This window comes from Neoarius graeffei, chromosome 4 (genome assembly GCF_027579695.1).
Source record: "Neoarius graeffei isolate fNeoGra1 chromosome 4, fNeoGra1.pri, whole genome shotgun sequence".
Classification (NCBI taxonomy): domain Eukaryota; kingdom Metazoa; phylum Chordata; class Actinopteri; order Siluriformes; family Ariidae; genus Neoarius; species Neoarius graeffei.
The window spans coordinates 3,086,614-3,103,381 of record NC_083572.1 but is presented as its reverse complement, the minus strand read 5'-3'; the positions used below and the strand labels follow the sequence as shown (position 1 = coordinate 3,103,381).

Sequence of the window (16,768 nt, the reverse complement as noted above, 5' to 3'; positions counted from 1 at the left end):
GGAATATTGTTGGCACAGTACTGGGTTTGAGTTGAACGCGACCTGTGTGGCCCAAGAGCTCGACCTGGAGATTCCTTTCAAAGCAATCGGGCTCAAACTGGTCCTCGCAAACAGCAGAATTTCTATCAAAAGCCAGCGTTTCTAAAAGTGTGACCCGTTCCCAAGTTGTGTAGCTGCTGTTTGCTGTTTAGCAAGTCGTTTACGTTGCTTGGTTGTTGGCAATGGAACACAGAAAAAATGCTTTGCCTTATTATCACGTTTATTATTTTTGCAACCACAGGCTTTGCATTCTGCCATGTTTTCAACAATGTTTTGTTCATCTGACGACATTGCGGTGTCAGGAACAGCAAGCCAATCAGGATGCAGGAAACCTATCAATGATTCTACGTCATGCTGACTTTTAACACCGCCCACAAAATGACAATACGGCGATGCCCAGAAGTGGAACTAAAGTGAACGGGAGTACAAAAGAATTTTAAAGCCCTGCTTTATGTGACACAGTGTGACAGTACTGGGGAATCACAATACATTTGTACAAAATATGTAATGTTTCTCGCCGATGTTTGTTTATTTTTCCGTGAGGGACCCTTTAAAATGATGGTGTGGATGAGAGGAGAGCTGTTAAGAATCAGAAGAATCATGAATGTCAAAATAGATCAGTGTTCATAGTATTTACGAACACATTTTACACTCATCGGGAGCTCCGTGTATAAATCCATGATTTGCAGCTGCACTACAGTCAGCGGTACTGTTATAGAAAATTAATCAACACCTTCGTTCTGACCAATCAGGATCCAGAATTCAACAGCGCTGTGGTATACATTTCTTTATTTGTTTTTGTTTTTCCAGGAAAACAATTAAGTTTCCCAGAAAATATAAGTGTTCAGAAGGACTGGAGCAAATCTTAAAGAAGCAAAGTCTTCATGAAGCAAACAAGCAAACAAATCAATATCCGTATAAAATAAATGAATGTTGAAAGTGTGTTTAGCGGTTACAGGAAGTCGTGTTGTGTAAGCACTACAGAACGTGGTTGTGTTTTCCATCGTGTGTGAAGTCACAGTGTTAAGAATCATTTCTTATTTCTAATTATCCTCAGTCATCTGGGTGGCCTTTCTCGCAGTACGCTGGAGGACTTTCCATGGGTGCACTGCTCATGGCGACAGCGTTCATTGTACTGACCCCCTGTAAAATAAATAAAGAAAGAAGGAAATAAAGAAATGGAGAACACGGTGTAGGTATTCTCAGCTATGCTTTGTAATGGTGTAAAGAGTAAATGATGGATCACAAAGAGGAAAAACTGTTGGTGTTGGTCATACACTATGTAGACCTTGAGTTAGCCTAGTGGTTAGTGTATCCGCCTCTCAACCGGGAGATCATGAGTTGTACTCACGGTCGGGTCATACCAAAGACCATCATAAAAATGGCACCTACTGCTGTCTGGCAAGGCACGCTGCAATACAGATGTGAGTGGGGAAGGGTTACCAGAGGACCCGCCCCCCCACTGGAACCCTAGCTGTATAGGCGAGGGGCTGAGGGCTCTCAAAACGGAGATCAGCGCTGCACCCATACGCCTCAAAGAGGTTAGTACTGGGACAGGAGACTACCTGGGAAGACCAGATCCTGGTGTGATGGGGACTTTGACTTGATACAGTTTGTAGATATATATCATATGGTTTCCAGTCAAAGTCCAGTCGATTAAATGGGTTATGTTCTATACTTTAATATCCACAGATCCAGATTCTTCACTCCATCTTCCCCCACAGAGAGGACAGTCAGACACCTTTAAATAACGTGATCTGTCCTTGCCATGTCGGTGTACAGTCCATTTACAGACTGAAGCTCATCTGTTCCTCATTACAACTGACCTCATTTATCATCCTGGACACAAAAATGAACTAATTTAGTCATAATTTGTTCGTAAAGGCATTTTAAGAAATATAGTGTTGATGGAAAGCCAATAAGTTGGAAACAAATATTCATTTCCTACATATCACTCATGAGTTTGTGTAAATTGACATAAAAGGATCCTCACTAATCTGAACCTTGATCAGTGTCAAATCATATCAACGTTGATGAGTTACTGCAGTGAAATCCACAGAGCACACTGTAAAATGTGTGTGTGCGTGGTGGGGATTAGCTGAAATGGCCGAGCTGCATTACTGGAAGATGTAGCGCACTCTGAGGAGATGCTCTTTCAGTGAGCTTCACTTCCACAACTAAAAGATTTATAAACTTCTCTTCCTCATTGAAGATGGACTTTTCAACCAAACAGGTGTGTTGGGATTTTATTCAATCAAAAAAGATCAATCAAAAAACAAAAATGTGTTTGGTGTGTAAACGTGACTCTGGATTCTTCAGTGCTGTGGCGCTTCATAACGGCATCCTGCAGGTTTCTCTTACCAGCTGAGGTTGTTGTGCTGGATAGGAATTGACCACAGGAACACACATCTCAGGGTTCTGAACCACATTGACGATGCTCAGCTGTTGGACACAATCACAGAGCTTCAGTTACACAATAATAAAATATACGCATCACAACAGTTCAAACTGTTCACTACACTTCCAATACTCAATATTAATCCCAGTGAAATATAAAGGTCACATTCGTTGCTGTCATGAACCTCAGAACATGGCTGAACCAGATTCCATTTCAAAACAGCTACAGACATTTTATTTTTGGCTTTGGATAGCAAACTTGGCCATCGAAAGCCAGAAATAAAATGAATATTTGCTGAAAGCTGTCTACAAAAATGGACAGGAAACAAAAAAATGGAAGGAACGTAGAGCTTCACTGAACAGCTGACCTTCTATTCCAGTGAAGGCTTTTTCACCGGGTGGGTTTAATCAGTGAAAGATGTAACCGAGTGTCCAGACAGCTGAGTTAGCTTGGAGCTGAGCTATGATGAGTTTATTTTGATCAGACAGTAGCAGGGCAAAGCATGTGTTTGGATATCAAACCAAGCAATCGTGTCTGTTTATCAGCTTGCCATCTCCTGAGAATGAAAGCTATGTGACACATGACAATCTTGCATCTTTTGCTAAAAAAGAAATAATCATAATAATAACTTACAGTTGGTTCACTGGAGCAGACGGCTTTGCAGGTGAAAGCTGAAACTGCAATAGAGACAGCGAACTGCAGCACAGAGAAAAGCAGCAGAACGCCGGTGATTCCACGGATCTGGCTCTGAAATGAAGATCCACCATCACAAAAAATACACGGCAAAAAGTCTTTCCACTTAAAGTCACCGCTTTGTTTCTTTGTTTGTTCACAACTCTATGTTTTTGGATTAAAATGTGCAGAAAATATTTGCACTTTTTTTAAATTATGCTTTGAGTGATTATATAATTTATTTATGCCTTTTTTTTACCCATACACACACCTCATGCTAAAATGTAAATATATATATAAATAAATAATTATTCCACTGCAACATGGATATCACTGCAGCTAAATTATATATTACATAAATTTATATTATACATTTTGTATTCAAATTTTCAGAAAATATTTTCACTTTTTTAATAGATTTTTAACATATTTTCACTTGCTTTATGATGGTACATATTAATTTATTATTTTTTCCCTCCGCAAACTTTCTTAGAGGAGGTTATGTTTTTTTCCTCCATGAGTTTGTTTGTTTGCTTGTTTGTTCCCAATGTAACTCGAAAAGTCATGAACAGATTTGGATGAAATTTGAAGGAAAGTTGATCCATGGGCTGAGGAACAATTAATTCGATTTTGATGCAAATCCAGAAATGTATGTATGTGGATCCAGGAGATAGCTATATATCTATATATAACATCACTCTAAAAGTAGTGAATGGATTTGGATGAAATTTGGCGGACAGCTTTAGTATTATCCTTTGTTCAAGATGTGATTTTGATCTTGATCCAGATCAGGATCCAGATTCTGATATAATCAGTTGAAAGCTGTGTATTCAGTAGACCTATACATGTATGGATCAACGTCCCAGATGGGCAGCGCTCGAAACTAACGGTGTCCCGATGTCCCGGGGACCATAAAAAATGTCATCGGGACACAAAATTATCATATCTGGGACAATCCCGGGACAATGGAAAAAAAATAGATCTAGAAAAAAAGTTCTACATTAAAGGTGCAGTACAAGATTTTGGAATAACGGTTCCCGCAAGCCATATTTTGAAAAGAAACACTCCCACCCCCGCGTCTCCACCCCTCCTCCCCCTTATAAAGCCTGAGAAATTCCGGCTTTATAATGGGTGTCTATTGCGTTACACACCAGTGCAGCTCGTTAGTTTAGAGTGTAAAGAGCTTGGAAAAAATAGCTCAAACTTTCTCATTTAAACTGTGTTTTCAGCCCCAATTTTCACTCCACACACACAATTTTCTCAAAAGTAGTAGCCACACTTGTCCTGATTCACACAATGTGTCTACCTGAGCGATAGGATTTACAGTTTTTGAATGAGAAGGCTTAAAGTAACGAGAGCACAGCCGCGCAGCCCCATAGACTCCCATTATAAACGTGGCAGAAAAGTCACTCGTTTTTAACTCGCTCTAGTGACCTCATTTTTTACACTACATACAAAAAAAAATTACATCCGTGTGTTCAGGAGAGCCTTGTGGCGCTCACTGTGAAAGAATTTTGTGAACATCTCCTTCCGTTTTCGTGTAAATCCCCGTTGTTTGGAAGGAGCGCACTGAGAGAATCCTGCGCTCTGTGCGACACTCTGCTCGCTCTCACACACACCCACACACAGAAGGGCCGGGCTGCTCGCGGGCTTCAGTCTGATTGACGTGTCAGTATCCAATCATTTTGAGGTGGTACCTCGATATGATTGGATGGCGTTTTTCCTTTATTTTACACTGTAGACTGGATTAAAATATTTCGTTTTTTGGGTCAAACCTTCTATTGTACTACTTGCAACATGGGTGTGCATTTCATCCATTGATGGTATGGCTGATGGCTTTCAAAACATCTCTGAATGGGGCAACAGGTATATTACATAAAAATGGATAACGGTAATGGTGAAAATGATAAGTTGGCCTTATATATGCCAACAGATATTCAAGGTATAAGTAGATGAAACAAACATAAAAGGGGTCTTATTTTCAGCTAAAGTGTACTGCAGATGTAGTGAGTTGAAACATTTTCTGAATGAGCTAGTTGGCCCCTTTAAATAAACGGGTATCTATTCATACAGTGAGATCGCCAAAGTTTAATAAACTGAAAATGCAATAACTGTAATTTTGAAGATGATGATGTATAGGACATGTGTCGCTTGTGTTTTGTGACTTATTGTAAAAATGATATAAAGGGTTCAAAATCGTATAGTTACAAATATAATAGAAACTTCATATGATAATATTAACCACTGGTTATTTCAGAGAGGAAAAAAATGGGGACACTATTGCTTCCATTCGGGACAATACAACACAGAATTCGGGACCACTGGGGGACACAAAGAAAAAAAGTTAATTTCGAGCCCTGCAGATGGGTAACCATCTGCATATTCTAATATCGAGCCCTTCTCATTTTATTTGTATTGTTTTTAATTTCTTTTATTTGGGTATTTTCTTCCCTTACGCACCTCATGCTAAAATAGCAATAAATAAATAAATCATACCACTGCAAGATACCAATTCCTGCAACCATACTCATCTTCATCGTAGCAGTATCCAAACATCGGGGCGATCACCAAATCTATGGAAAGTATGATGATGGCAATTCCTGAAACTACTGTGCTAAGAATATTGACCGTCATAGTGGCCTTCACCTGAGGGGAAAAAAACAAAAATCAGACCCCAGCTAGTTCTCAATCAGAATCCATAAAAATTCTAGAAATGAAACTCGAACTGAAGGAACAAGAGCAAACTTTTAACATAAATATTCATCAGTCGTCGGCTCATCCACAGTAAGCCTATCTGGGTTTTTTTTAACATAACTACAGTGATTTTAGCAATGTGCTTTACATTAAACATGAAAACGGTCTTCGTTGATTCAAATTAAAATTGTTTTAATGATTTATTGATTTATTTATTGAACGAAAAGACTTTTTTTTCCTTCATGGACATTATCCCGTTTTCTTGGACTCGTGGTTTCATTTCATTATTTACTGTCTCAAAGTTTCAGCTTTTTTTGTGACTTCTGTTTTGTGATATCGAAGAACCAGTGCCGGTGGATGGACGTACGTAGGAAGGATGTCCATGTCTTTTAAAGTACTCCAGGTATACATGTACTCCAGGTATACAGTACTCTTCATTTTAGGGTGGCTTGTTAAACTGTGACTACAGGTAACGTTTCAAAATACTGCAGGAGCAGACGGAATTAATTGCGAGATTAATTAGGAAAGTAAATGAAAAGATAGAAAGCATTAATGAAATTCATTCAGCAATTCAAGAAAGAATCAATTTAAGACAAACTGCTTTTCCTCCATTTGTGTGTGTGTGTGTGTGTGTGTGTGTGTGTGTGTGTGTGTGTGTGTGTGTGTGTGTTTTTCCATGTGAAAGAAGGTGGAAACACACACACACACACACACACACACACACACACACACACACAGTTGGTGTAAAAATGCTGTTGGTGTTTACCTACCACACAGCGATTCAGTTTGTTGTTTGCTGCAACAGCCAGAGAACCAGCGCTGATGTGCTGCAAGAGCAGAAATAGTTTTTTTTTCTTTTTTTTCCCTGAAACTGACACTGAATAATATACATATAAAAGTCAAGAAAACTGAAGAAGCCTTACCAACAGCGAGCCCCAGAACACGACTCCAGAGACCACGCTGATGCTTTCAGGAAAGATCGCGAGCACGATACCAAACAAGATCGTCAACACACCGACCATTATTTGGACAGTCTGTGGTTAAAAACAAAAAACAGAAACGCACAAATAAACTTGCAGTATTTTTGCAAACTATATTCATGTTTCTTATGCAAAGTATTTGACATCGGGAAACTCATTGTGTTTTTCTTTTTGAGTCACGGGAAAGCAGTCAGGCTCTCTCTCTCTTCTGATCGGTTTCCCACTGGATTGCTCGTCAATATCAATCAGATCACTTTTATAGTGATGTTCTCTCGCTCTCACTGTTTCTTATAAAGGAATCAACAAAATTTTACCTCTGCTAGTTTTGATGTTATGATTAACGGGAGACTGTGAAGTGAGTTTTCAGAGCTTTACCTACTTATTTTTTCCAAATCGAACTGATTCATATAAATAAATAACTATTTTAGAATTGAACTGGACTTGTTTTAGATGAAAAATATTGAGATCTTCGTGGTCGGAATTAGATTTTTCAAAACCAGAAGTCAGAAACGCGAGTGTCGATTTCAGTTCAGTCAATGTGTGTTGCGGCCTCCGACGCAGTTCAAAATTTGTGCAGAGATGCTCTGACAGGAGCAGCCAGTGAGGTTAATGACACGTGGATTACTTTCTTAACTTAAACGTTTATTTATTTTAAATCCTTTTACATTTCTGTTTGCCACAGTCAAAAAACTGTGTCCCCTTCCTACTCCTGCCAGCTGATTCAAAATCACCTGTGTCACCTGTGTGCATAAGGTGAAAGGAGGTGGGGCCATGTAGTATCTAACATGGATCTAAATCTGTACCCATTATTGCCCAAACACCCTGTGACACAGACTGACTACATCAGCATAATCAATAATAATATTTAACTTATTATATTCATACTAACAAAATGAAACAACAAAATAGCAAAAATGGCTCCAACATCCCGGCCCCTAATTGTCTACAGTATTCTGACAATTACAGTAATAAATATGGAGCCTTTCGCCCATAGTCAGCTGGGATAGGCTCCAGCTTGCCTGTGACCCTGTAGAAGGATAAAGCGGCTAGAGATAATGAGATGAGATGAAATATGGAGCCATCAAGTATAGTTAATTTGTTTTAGTGTTAGAGTCCATATGCATTATATATCAGCAAATTTATAACAGTTCTATTCAGTGGAAAGAATGAAAAAATCATGTTCAAAAGGCAAAAAAAAAAATCTTCAAAGTACAAAGAAAAAGGGAAAGAAAGATAAATCAGTAAGGTCAGAGTCATGTCAAGTCATGTCAAGCCTCCAGAAGAAGGCACAGCTTAGTGATGGGTCGCTCCAGAATGTTGCTTCTGGTCCAAATCTTGACCCGTCGAATATGTCCTCTGCTGTCTGGAATGGTCTCTATTATTCTTCCCATTAACCATGAGTTACATGGTGATGTTTCATCCGTGATCAAGACGATGTTGTCTGGTTTAAGGTTCTTTCTCACCACATTCCACTTCTGCCTTTCCTGCATCAGAGGAAGATATTCTCTGACCCAGCGCTTCCAAAACAGGTTAGCGATATACTGCACCTGTCTCCATCTCCATCTGGCATAGCAGTCATCCTTCTTAAACACTCCTGGTGGCAGCAGGGGTTGTCCTTTCAACAGAAGCAGATGGTTTGATGTGAGGGGTTCTGGATCACGCACATCATCAGAAACTACAGTGATGGGTCTATCATTCAAGATAGTCTCTACTTCACAGAGAACCATCTGCAGGCTTTCTTCATCCAACAATTGCTGCCTAACAATGGAGTAGAGGACCTTTTTGATGGTTTGGATGAGTCTCTCCCATGAGCCTCCATAGTGTGAGCCGAAGGGAGGATTAAAAGTCCATTTTATTCCCTCAGTTGATAGGGCTTGCTGGATCTTGCTGTGATTCAGAAGTGCTAGTGAGTTTCTCAATTCACGTTCTGCCCCCACAAAGTTTGTGCCGTTGTCAGAGAACATCTCTTTGACCTGACCCCTCCTGCACATAATTCCTGCATTGCTGCTCTCCGAAGAGCGGCAATGCAGGAATCAGTGTCCAAGGAATGTGCCAGCCCTAAGTGGACTGCTCTGCTGACAGGGCAGGTGAATATAACACCATACTTCTTTACCATCGCCCAGCCTCTCTTCTTTTCAATAGGGCCGAAGTAATCAACCCCAACAAAGGTGAAAGGAGGATGGTCTAGTAACATGCAACTTAAAGGCAGGTCAGCCATCTTCTGCACAGTAGGTGGAGTGTGCCAGCGTCTACAGAAGACACAATCTCTTATGGTCCTTCTTGTGGCTGAATTAACTTTAAGTGTCCAAAATTTTTGGCACAGCTTTGCCAGGGTTTGATTTCTTCCTCCATGGCCGACTGAAATGTGCGTGTGCCTGATGAGCAGTCTGGTTAGGTGGCTGGTCTTGGGTAGGATGGCTGGATGTTTAAATTCTTCTGGCATTGCCATCTTACTCAGCCTACCGCCCACTCTCAGTACTCCATCATCAAGAATAGGGTCGAGTTTGTAAAGCCTGCTGCCTTTCTTGACAGATGCCTTCCCTATCTCCAGTGCTGAGAACTCCTCTGGGAAATGTTGCTGCTGAACACATGGGAGGAGGGCCTTTTCGGCATGTGTGAGATCCTCAACTGACAGATGTTCGAAGGTAAGTACTTTTAATCTTTTCTTGGTATCCTCCATTTGTTGGTCTGAGAGTGTCATTTCTTTTCTTTTCCTGGTTAACTGTATAAGCAGGTCTTTGAATTGCAGGAGCCTTGCTGTAGCTCTTCTCAGGTGATTCCAGGAGGAAAAGTGCTGTATGAACTTGATGACTGGATTGTATATCTCTGTTGCTGCTGTACTGAGAACCGCAACAGTCTTCTTGATTTCCGGATCATCATCTGTGGTAATGTCCCTGTGGGTGGGTGGAGCACAGAGGACGGCAGGACAGAGATCAGGTGAAAACAAGGCTTTTATTGCCACACTTTTCAGTTTAACAATATGTGTCGGACGCACAGAGACACACACATCAGCGTCTCGTCCAGGGATGAGCTTCTTCCGCTCTTGCTCTCCCTCCTGATATAGGGCGCGGTCACTGGGAAGACACACAAACACAGGTTAATTGCTCTCAGGTGTAGTGATTCTGCCACTTACCTTCCCTGACTCCGCCCTCCTGTCACAGACCGGCGCTTGACCATGCCCCCACTGCCACATACCCCCACCGCCTGAGTCCGTCCGGCCTGCAGCCGACTGCCCCCCCCCCCCCCCCTTGAAGGGAGAGGAAGTCCGCCACGACCATCTGCGCCCCCGGCCTGTGGACCACCTTGAAATTAAAGGGTTGGAGCGCCAGATACCAACGGGTGATCTGCGCGTTGGCATCTTTCATGCAGTGGAGCCACTGGAGGGGCGTGTGGTCCGAACAGAGGGTGAAAGGGCGCCCCAGCAGGTAGTACCGGAGGGCGAGAACCACACACTTGATGGCCAGACACTCTTTCTCTATGGCGCTGTAGCGCCCCTCACGCACCGACAGCTTCCTGCTGATATACAGGACAGGGCGTTCCTCCCCCTCCACCTCCTGGGACAAAACCGCCCCCAGCCCTCTGTCCAACGCATCAGTCTGCAACATAAAGGGGAGAGAAAAGTCAGGGGAGTGTAGAAGTGGCCCCCACACAGTGCAGCCTTTACCTCTGAGAAAGCCCGCTGGCACTGCTCCGTCCACTGGACCAGATCTGGTGCCCCCTTTTTAGTGAGATCAGTCAGCGGGCTGGTGACGTCCAAATAATTAGGTATAAACCTACGATAATAGCCAGCCAGCCCCAGGAACTGTCTCACCCCCTTTTTGGTCTTGGGCCTCGGGCAGGCCGCAATTGCTGCCGTCTTATTAATTTGGGAACGCACCTGCCCGTTGCCCAAGTGGAAGCCCAGATACCGTACTTCCACCCGCCCAATCGCACACTTCTTTGGGTTGGCTGTGAGCCTCGCTCACCTCAGCAACCTAAGGACGGCCCTCAGATGTTCGAGGTGCCGCTGCCAGTCATTGCTATAGATGATTATGTCATCTAAATACGCTGCAGCATACGTGGCGTGAGGGCGGAGGACTCTGTCCATCAGCCGCTGAAACGTCGCGGGCGCCCCAAACAGCCCAAACAGAAGGGTGACGAATTGGTGTAAACCAAACGGTGTGGAAAAGGCCGTTTTTTCTCGGGATAGTGGAGTCAAGGGGATCTGCCAATATCCCTTCGTCAAATCCAGTGTCAAATAAAAGCAAGCAGTGCCGAGTCGATCGAGCAACACATCAATACGAGGCATTGGGTATGCGTCGAATTTAGACACTGCGTTGACTTTTCTATAGTCCACACAGAACCGGACCGACCCGTCGGCCTTGGGTACCAAGACCACCGGGCTGCTCCAGTCACTGTGGGACTCCTCGACGATGCCCATTTCGAGCATGGTCTGAAGTTCTTCCCGAACCACCTTTTTTTTGTGTTTGGGTAGCCTGTAAGGGCGGCTACACACTACCACCCCCGGGGGCGTCTCTATGTGGTGCTCTATGAGGTTAGTGCGACCGGGCAGGGGCGAGAACACATCCAAAAACTCGGTCTGCAACTGGGCGACCTCCGTGAGTTGGGTCGGGGAGAGGTGGTCTCCACAGGGGACCGGAGAGGTACGTGATGCCAATGTCCCTTTTTGAACCTCCGGCCCCAGCTCCGCCTTCTCCGGAACTACCGACACCATTGCCACGGGGACCTCCTCATTCCAGAGTTTAAGCAGATTGAGGTGGTAAATCTGTAGCGCCCCACCCCTGTCCGTTCACCTCACCTCATAGTCGACATCCCCGACTCGCCGTGTGACCTCAAAGGGTCCTTGCCACTTGGCAATCAATTTGGAGCTCGACGTGGGCAACAGTACGAGTACCTTATCTCCCGGAGTGAACTCTCTAAGGCGCGTACCCTTGTTGTACAGGCGGGCTTGCCGTTCCTGGGCCTGCCGCAAATTCTCCTGAGTTAGGGGGGTGAGCGTGTGGAGTTTTGCGCACAGGTCCATAACGTACTGAATTTCGTTCTTACTTTGTGAAGGTCCCTCCTCCCAATTTTCCCGCAGCACGTCCAGGATGCCGCACGGCTTACGCCCATATAATAATTCGAACGGGGAGAACCCCGTGGAGGCTTGGGGGACCTCTCGCACTGAGAACAGCAAGGGTTCGAGCCACTTATCCCAATTACGTGCGTCCTCACTTACAAATTTCTTAATAATATTTTTGAGGGTGCGGTTGAATCGTTCCACTAAACCGTCCATTTGTGGGTGATACACGCTGGTGCGGATCGGCTTAATCCCCAATAACCCATACAGTTTGCGCAGTGTTCGTGACATAAACGTAGTGCCTTGATCAGTCAGAATCTCTTTCGGGATTCCAACTCGGGAGATGATGCGGAAGAGTGCCTCTGCAATACTGCGTGCTGAGATATTGCGCAGAGGCACTGCTTCCGGGTATCGTGTTGCATAGTCCACCAGAACTAATATAAAGCGGTACCCTCATGCTGACCGATCTAATGGCCCGACGAGATCCATCCCAATTCTCTCAAACGGGGTCTCGATTAACGGTAGAGGGCGCAAAGGCGCTTTTGGAATGGCCACTGGGTTTACTAACTGGCATTCGTGGCATGCCGTACACCACCTACGGACATCGCCGCGAATCCCTGGCCAATAGAATCGGGCCATTATTCGGGCTAGTGTTTTATCCTGCTCCAAGTGTCCAGCCATGGGATTAAAGTGAGCCGCCTGGAATACCACTTCCCGGTGGCTTTTCGGAATTAAAAGCTGCGTGACTCGCTCTTTAGTTTGAGTGTCCTGCGTCACTCGGTATAATCTATCCTTCATAATCGCGAAGTAGGGGAAGGACGGGGTGGCGTTCGGCTGGAGCGTTTGACCATCGATTACTCTCACTTGGTCAAAAGCATGCCGCAGAGTCTCGTCTCGCGACTGCTCTAATGGGAAATCCGCGAGGGATTCCCCAATAGAGAGAGGAGTAGCCAGCAGCTCCTCACTCTGATGCGGAGATGACGTAGACGGCTCTGTGACAGCTGCTCCCGCCAAAGCGACACCGGGACCTCCCCCTGTCAAATGGTAGGACCCACTCTCTACTAGGCGCATCATTAAACCCCGAAATCCCGGCCAATCAGTCCCCAAAATTAACGAGTGGGTAAGGCGAGGATTAACCGCAGCCTTCACTATAAATTTTTCCCCTCTGAAAATAATGTGGACCAACACCAAAGGGTAGCGGTGAACATCCCCGTGCACACACAACACCTTCACCCCTTGTGCTCCCCCCAATGCCTCGTTTTGAACCAGGCTTTGGCAAATTGAGGTCTGATTACAACCAGAATCCACCAACGCCTGATATGTAGCCCCTTGGATACTCACCGGTATGCGATACGCTCCGGCCCGATCGAGGGCGGCCTCTGGCGCGTCGGGGATCCGAACCACCGCGCCCACTTCCATTGCTGTGCATTGCTGTTGAAGGTGGCCCGGCTCCCCGCAGCGCCAGCAAACCGGCCCGGGCTTTCCCTCTGCACCGGTGATCTGGGGCTCACTCACCTGAGGTGGGGGAGAGACAGACACAGAAGGGAGAAACAGGAGGGCACCACGGGTGCGGTGGGCCGGTTGGGTGGTGCCGGCCCCCGCCTCCGCGGTGGGGGAATGGGGCGAGGACGGGACACAGGAGGAGGGGGAGAGAGAGAGAGAGAGAGAAGAGGAGAGAAGAGACGATGCCATCTGCTGTCCTGCCGCCGGGACTGCCACCAGATGATCCTCCGCCAGCTCGACTGCCTGATCCAGCGACGCCGGGCGGTGGCACTGGACCCACTCCGCGGTTCCGGCTGGTAATCGGGCGATGAACTGTTCCAGTACCACCTGGTCGACGATTCCCTCGGCGTCGCGATTGTTGGCCCTCAACCACTGCCAGCAGGCGTCCCGGAGCTGCTGGCCGAACACAAACGGCCGGCCGACTTCCTCCAGTCGCAGCGCGCGGAAGCGCTGGCGCTGTTGCTCCCGTGTGCGCCCCACGCGCTGGAGGACGGCCCGGCGGAGGTCCGCGTAGGCCAGCCGGCGGTCGGCGGGGAGCTGTAGCGCGGCCAGCTGTGCCTCTCCCGTGAGCAGGGGGAGGAGGCGCGCCGCGCGCTGCTCCATCGGCCACCCCGAGGCTTCGGCGACCTGTTCAAACAACGTGATGAATGCCTCAGGGTCGTCCTGCGGGCCCATCTTGGTGACAATGAGGGGAGACGGGCCCGTGGCCGGAGCGCTGGTGGACCCCGCCGACGCGAGGTGATGCCGGAATGCCTCGCGATCTTCCTGCTGGGCCAGCACCAGGGCTTCGAAGCACCGCTCCTGCTCCTTTTGGAGCGTGACGAGCGCCTGGTACTGGCTTTGCTGAGCCATGGCGAGGGCGTGGACCAGATCGGTGAACGGGGAGGATTCCATGGGGCTGCTGGTTTGGTGCTCCACTGTCCTGGGTTTTGGCACCACTGTGGTAATTTCCCTGTGGGTGGGTAGAGCACAGAGGACAGCAGGACAGAGATCAGGTGAAAACAAGGCTTTTATTGCCACACTTTTCAGTTTAACAATATGTGTCGGATGCACAGAGACACACACATCAGCGTCTCGTCCAGGGATGAGCTCCTTCCGCTCTCGCTCTCCCTCCTGATATAGGGCGCGGTCACTGGGAAGACACACAAACACAGGTTAATTGCTCTCAGGTGTAGTGATTCTGCCACTTACCTTCCCTGACTCCGCCCTCCTGTCACAGACCGGCACTTGACCACGCCCCCACTGCCACATCATCAGAAACAGTGAGGGTGATCTCTGGAAGTCTTGGCCAAGATTGCTCAGGCTGCTTCAGAAAATCTGGTCCATTCAGCCATCGTTCACACTTCAGAAAGGCTTCAGTTGACATGCCTCGCGAAGCATCATCTGCAGGGTTAAGGCCACTGCTCACATGCCACCGAAACTTTTCTGACAGGTCTCTGATGGTAGCTACTCTGTTGACCACGTATGTCTGGAAGCAGCAGGTGTCGTTTAGGATATACTTGATGACTGAGGTGCTGTCTGTCCAATAGACTGGTGGTTCTAGAATGAATTCTAGTTCCCTCTCCAGAATCCTGTTGATCCGCACTGCCAGAACTGCAGCTGCCAGCTCAAGTCTGATTAGTACTTTAAAAGCTTTTTAGCACTTAAAAAGATGAGAGAGGCCTGTAATTTTCATCATAGGTATACCTCAACTATGAGGGACAAAATGAGAAAAAAAAAATCCAGAAAATCACATTGTTTGATTTTTAAAGAATTTATTTGCAAATTATGGTGGAAAATAAGTATTTGGTCAATAACAAAAGTTCATCTCAATACTTTGTTATATACCCTTTGTTGGCAATGACAGAGGTCAAATGTTTTCTGTAAGTCTTCACAAGGTTTTCACACACTGTTGCTGCTATTTTGTCCCATTCCTCCATGCAGATCTCCTCTAGAGCAGTGATGTTTTGGGGCTGTTGCTGGGCAACACGGACTTTCAACTCCCTCCAAAGATTTTCTATGGGGTTGAGATGTGGAGACTGGCTAGGCCACTCCAGGACCTTGAAATGCTTCTTACGAAGCCACTCCTTCATTGCCCGGGCGGTGTGTTTGGGATCATTGTCATGCTGAAAGACCCAGCCACATTTCATCTTCAATGCCCTTGCTGATGGAAGGAGGTTTTCACTCAAAATCTCACGATACATGGCCCCATTCATTCTTTCCTTTACATGGATCAGTTGTCCAGGTCCCTTTGCAGAAAAACAGCCCCAAAGCATGATGTTTCTACCCCCATGCTTCACAGTAGGTATGGTGCTCTTTGGATGCAACTCAGCATTCTTTCTCCTCCAAACACGACAAGTTGAGTTTTTACCCAAAAGTTCTATTTTGGTTTCATCTGACCATATGACATTCTCCCAATCCTCTTCTGGATCATCCAAATGCTCTCTAGCAAACTTCAGACGGGCCTGGACATGTACTGGCTTAAGCAGGGGGACACATCTGGCACTGCAGGATTTGACTCCCTGGCAGCGTAGTGTGTTACTGATGGTAGCCTTTGTTACTTTGGTCCCAGCTTTCTGCAGGTTATTCACTAGGTCCCCCGTGTGGTTCTGGGATTTTTGCTCACCGTTCTTGTGAACATTTTGATCCCACGGGGTGAGATCTTGCGTGGAGCCCCAGATTGAGGGAGATTATCAGTGGTCTTGTATGTCTTCCATTTTCTAATAATTGCTCCCACAGTTGATTTCTTTACACCAAGCTGCTTACCTATTGCAGATTCAGTCTTCCCAGCCTGGTGCAGGTCTACAATTTTGTTTCTGGTGTCCCTTGACAGCTCTTTGGTCTTGGCCATAGTGGAGTTTGGAGTGTGACTGTTTGAGGTTGTGGACAGGTGTCTTTTATACTGATAACGAGTTCAAACAGGTACCACTAATACAGGTAACGAGTGGAGGACAGAGGAGCCTCTTAAAGAAGAAGTTACAGGTCTGTGAGAGCCAGAAATTTTGCTTGTTTGTAGGTGACCAAATACTTATTTTACCAAGGAATTTACCAATTAATTCATTAAAAATCCTACAATGTGATTTCCTGGATTCTTTCCCCTCATTCTCTCTCTCATAGTTGAAGTGTACCTATGATGAAAATTACAGGCCTCTCTCATCTTTTTAAGTGGGAGAACTTGCACAATTGGTGGCTGACTAAATACTTTTTTGCCCCACTGTACATCACCGAGCCAAAACATGGTGACTGTCACAGATGTCCTGTAATAACGGCATGTGTCAGTGTGTCTGATCTACTTGACTCAACGTCAACTCAAGGTCACCAGGATGCACAATGTGAAGAAGAAAAGCTGGTGTGATGCTCCCTGGGGTCCTGCATTCACCTCGTACGTTCCTGAGGACCAGGTACACCCCTTCACTGCACATTGGAAATGGTTTGAGGAACATG

General features: G+C 45.8%; 2 protein-coding genes across 3 annotated transcripts in view; both read right to left on the bottom strand.

Annotated features, from left to right (window-relative positions):
- Positions 1 to 811: 811 nt before the first annotated feature.
- The window catches only part of LOC132884735 (membrane-spanning 4-domains subfamily A member 12-like), a 35,311-nt gene continuing 19,354 nt past the window's right edge, over positions 812 to 16,768 (bottom strand). For both annotated transcript variants that reach the window (XM_060918631.1, XM_060918632.1), the window contains exons 3-8: positions 6,727 to 6,837; positions 6,574 to 6,630; positions 5,606 to 5,755; positions 3,071 to 3,184; positions 2,401 to 2,481; positions 812 to 1,182 (exon numbers count right to left, since the gene is read on the bottom strand). In XM_060918631.1, the coding sequence (XP_060774614.1) occupies positions 1,093 to 1,182; positions 2,401 to 2,481; positions 3,071 to 3,184; positions 5,606 to 5,755; positions 6,574 to 6,630; positions 6,727 to 6,837 (603 nt within the window). In that variant the 3' untranslated portion in view covers positions 812 to 1,092. The remainder of the gene's footprint in view (positions 1,183 to 2,400; positions 2,482 to 3,070; positions 3,185 to 5,605; positions 5,756 to 6,573; positions 6,631 to 6,726; positions 6,838 to 16,768) is intronic.
- Positions 6,844 to 14,997, bottom strand: LOC132884734 (uncharacterized). The gene is made up of 3 exons (XM_060918630.1): positions 14,411 to 14,997; positions 13,184 to 14,297; positions 6,844 to 9,857 (listed from the first exon to the last, which is right to left on the bottom strand). Coding segments are annotated over exons 1-3 (1,119 nt in total). The 5' UTR covers positions 14,413 to 14,997; the 3' UTR covers positions 6,844 to 9,854.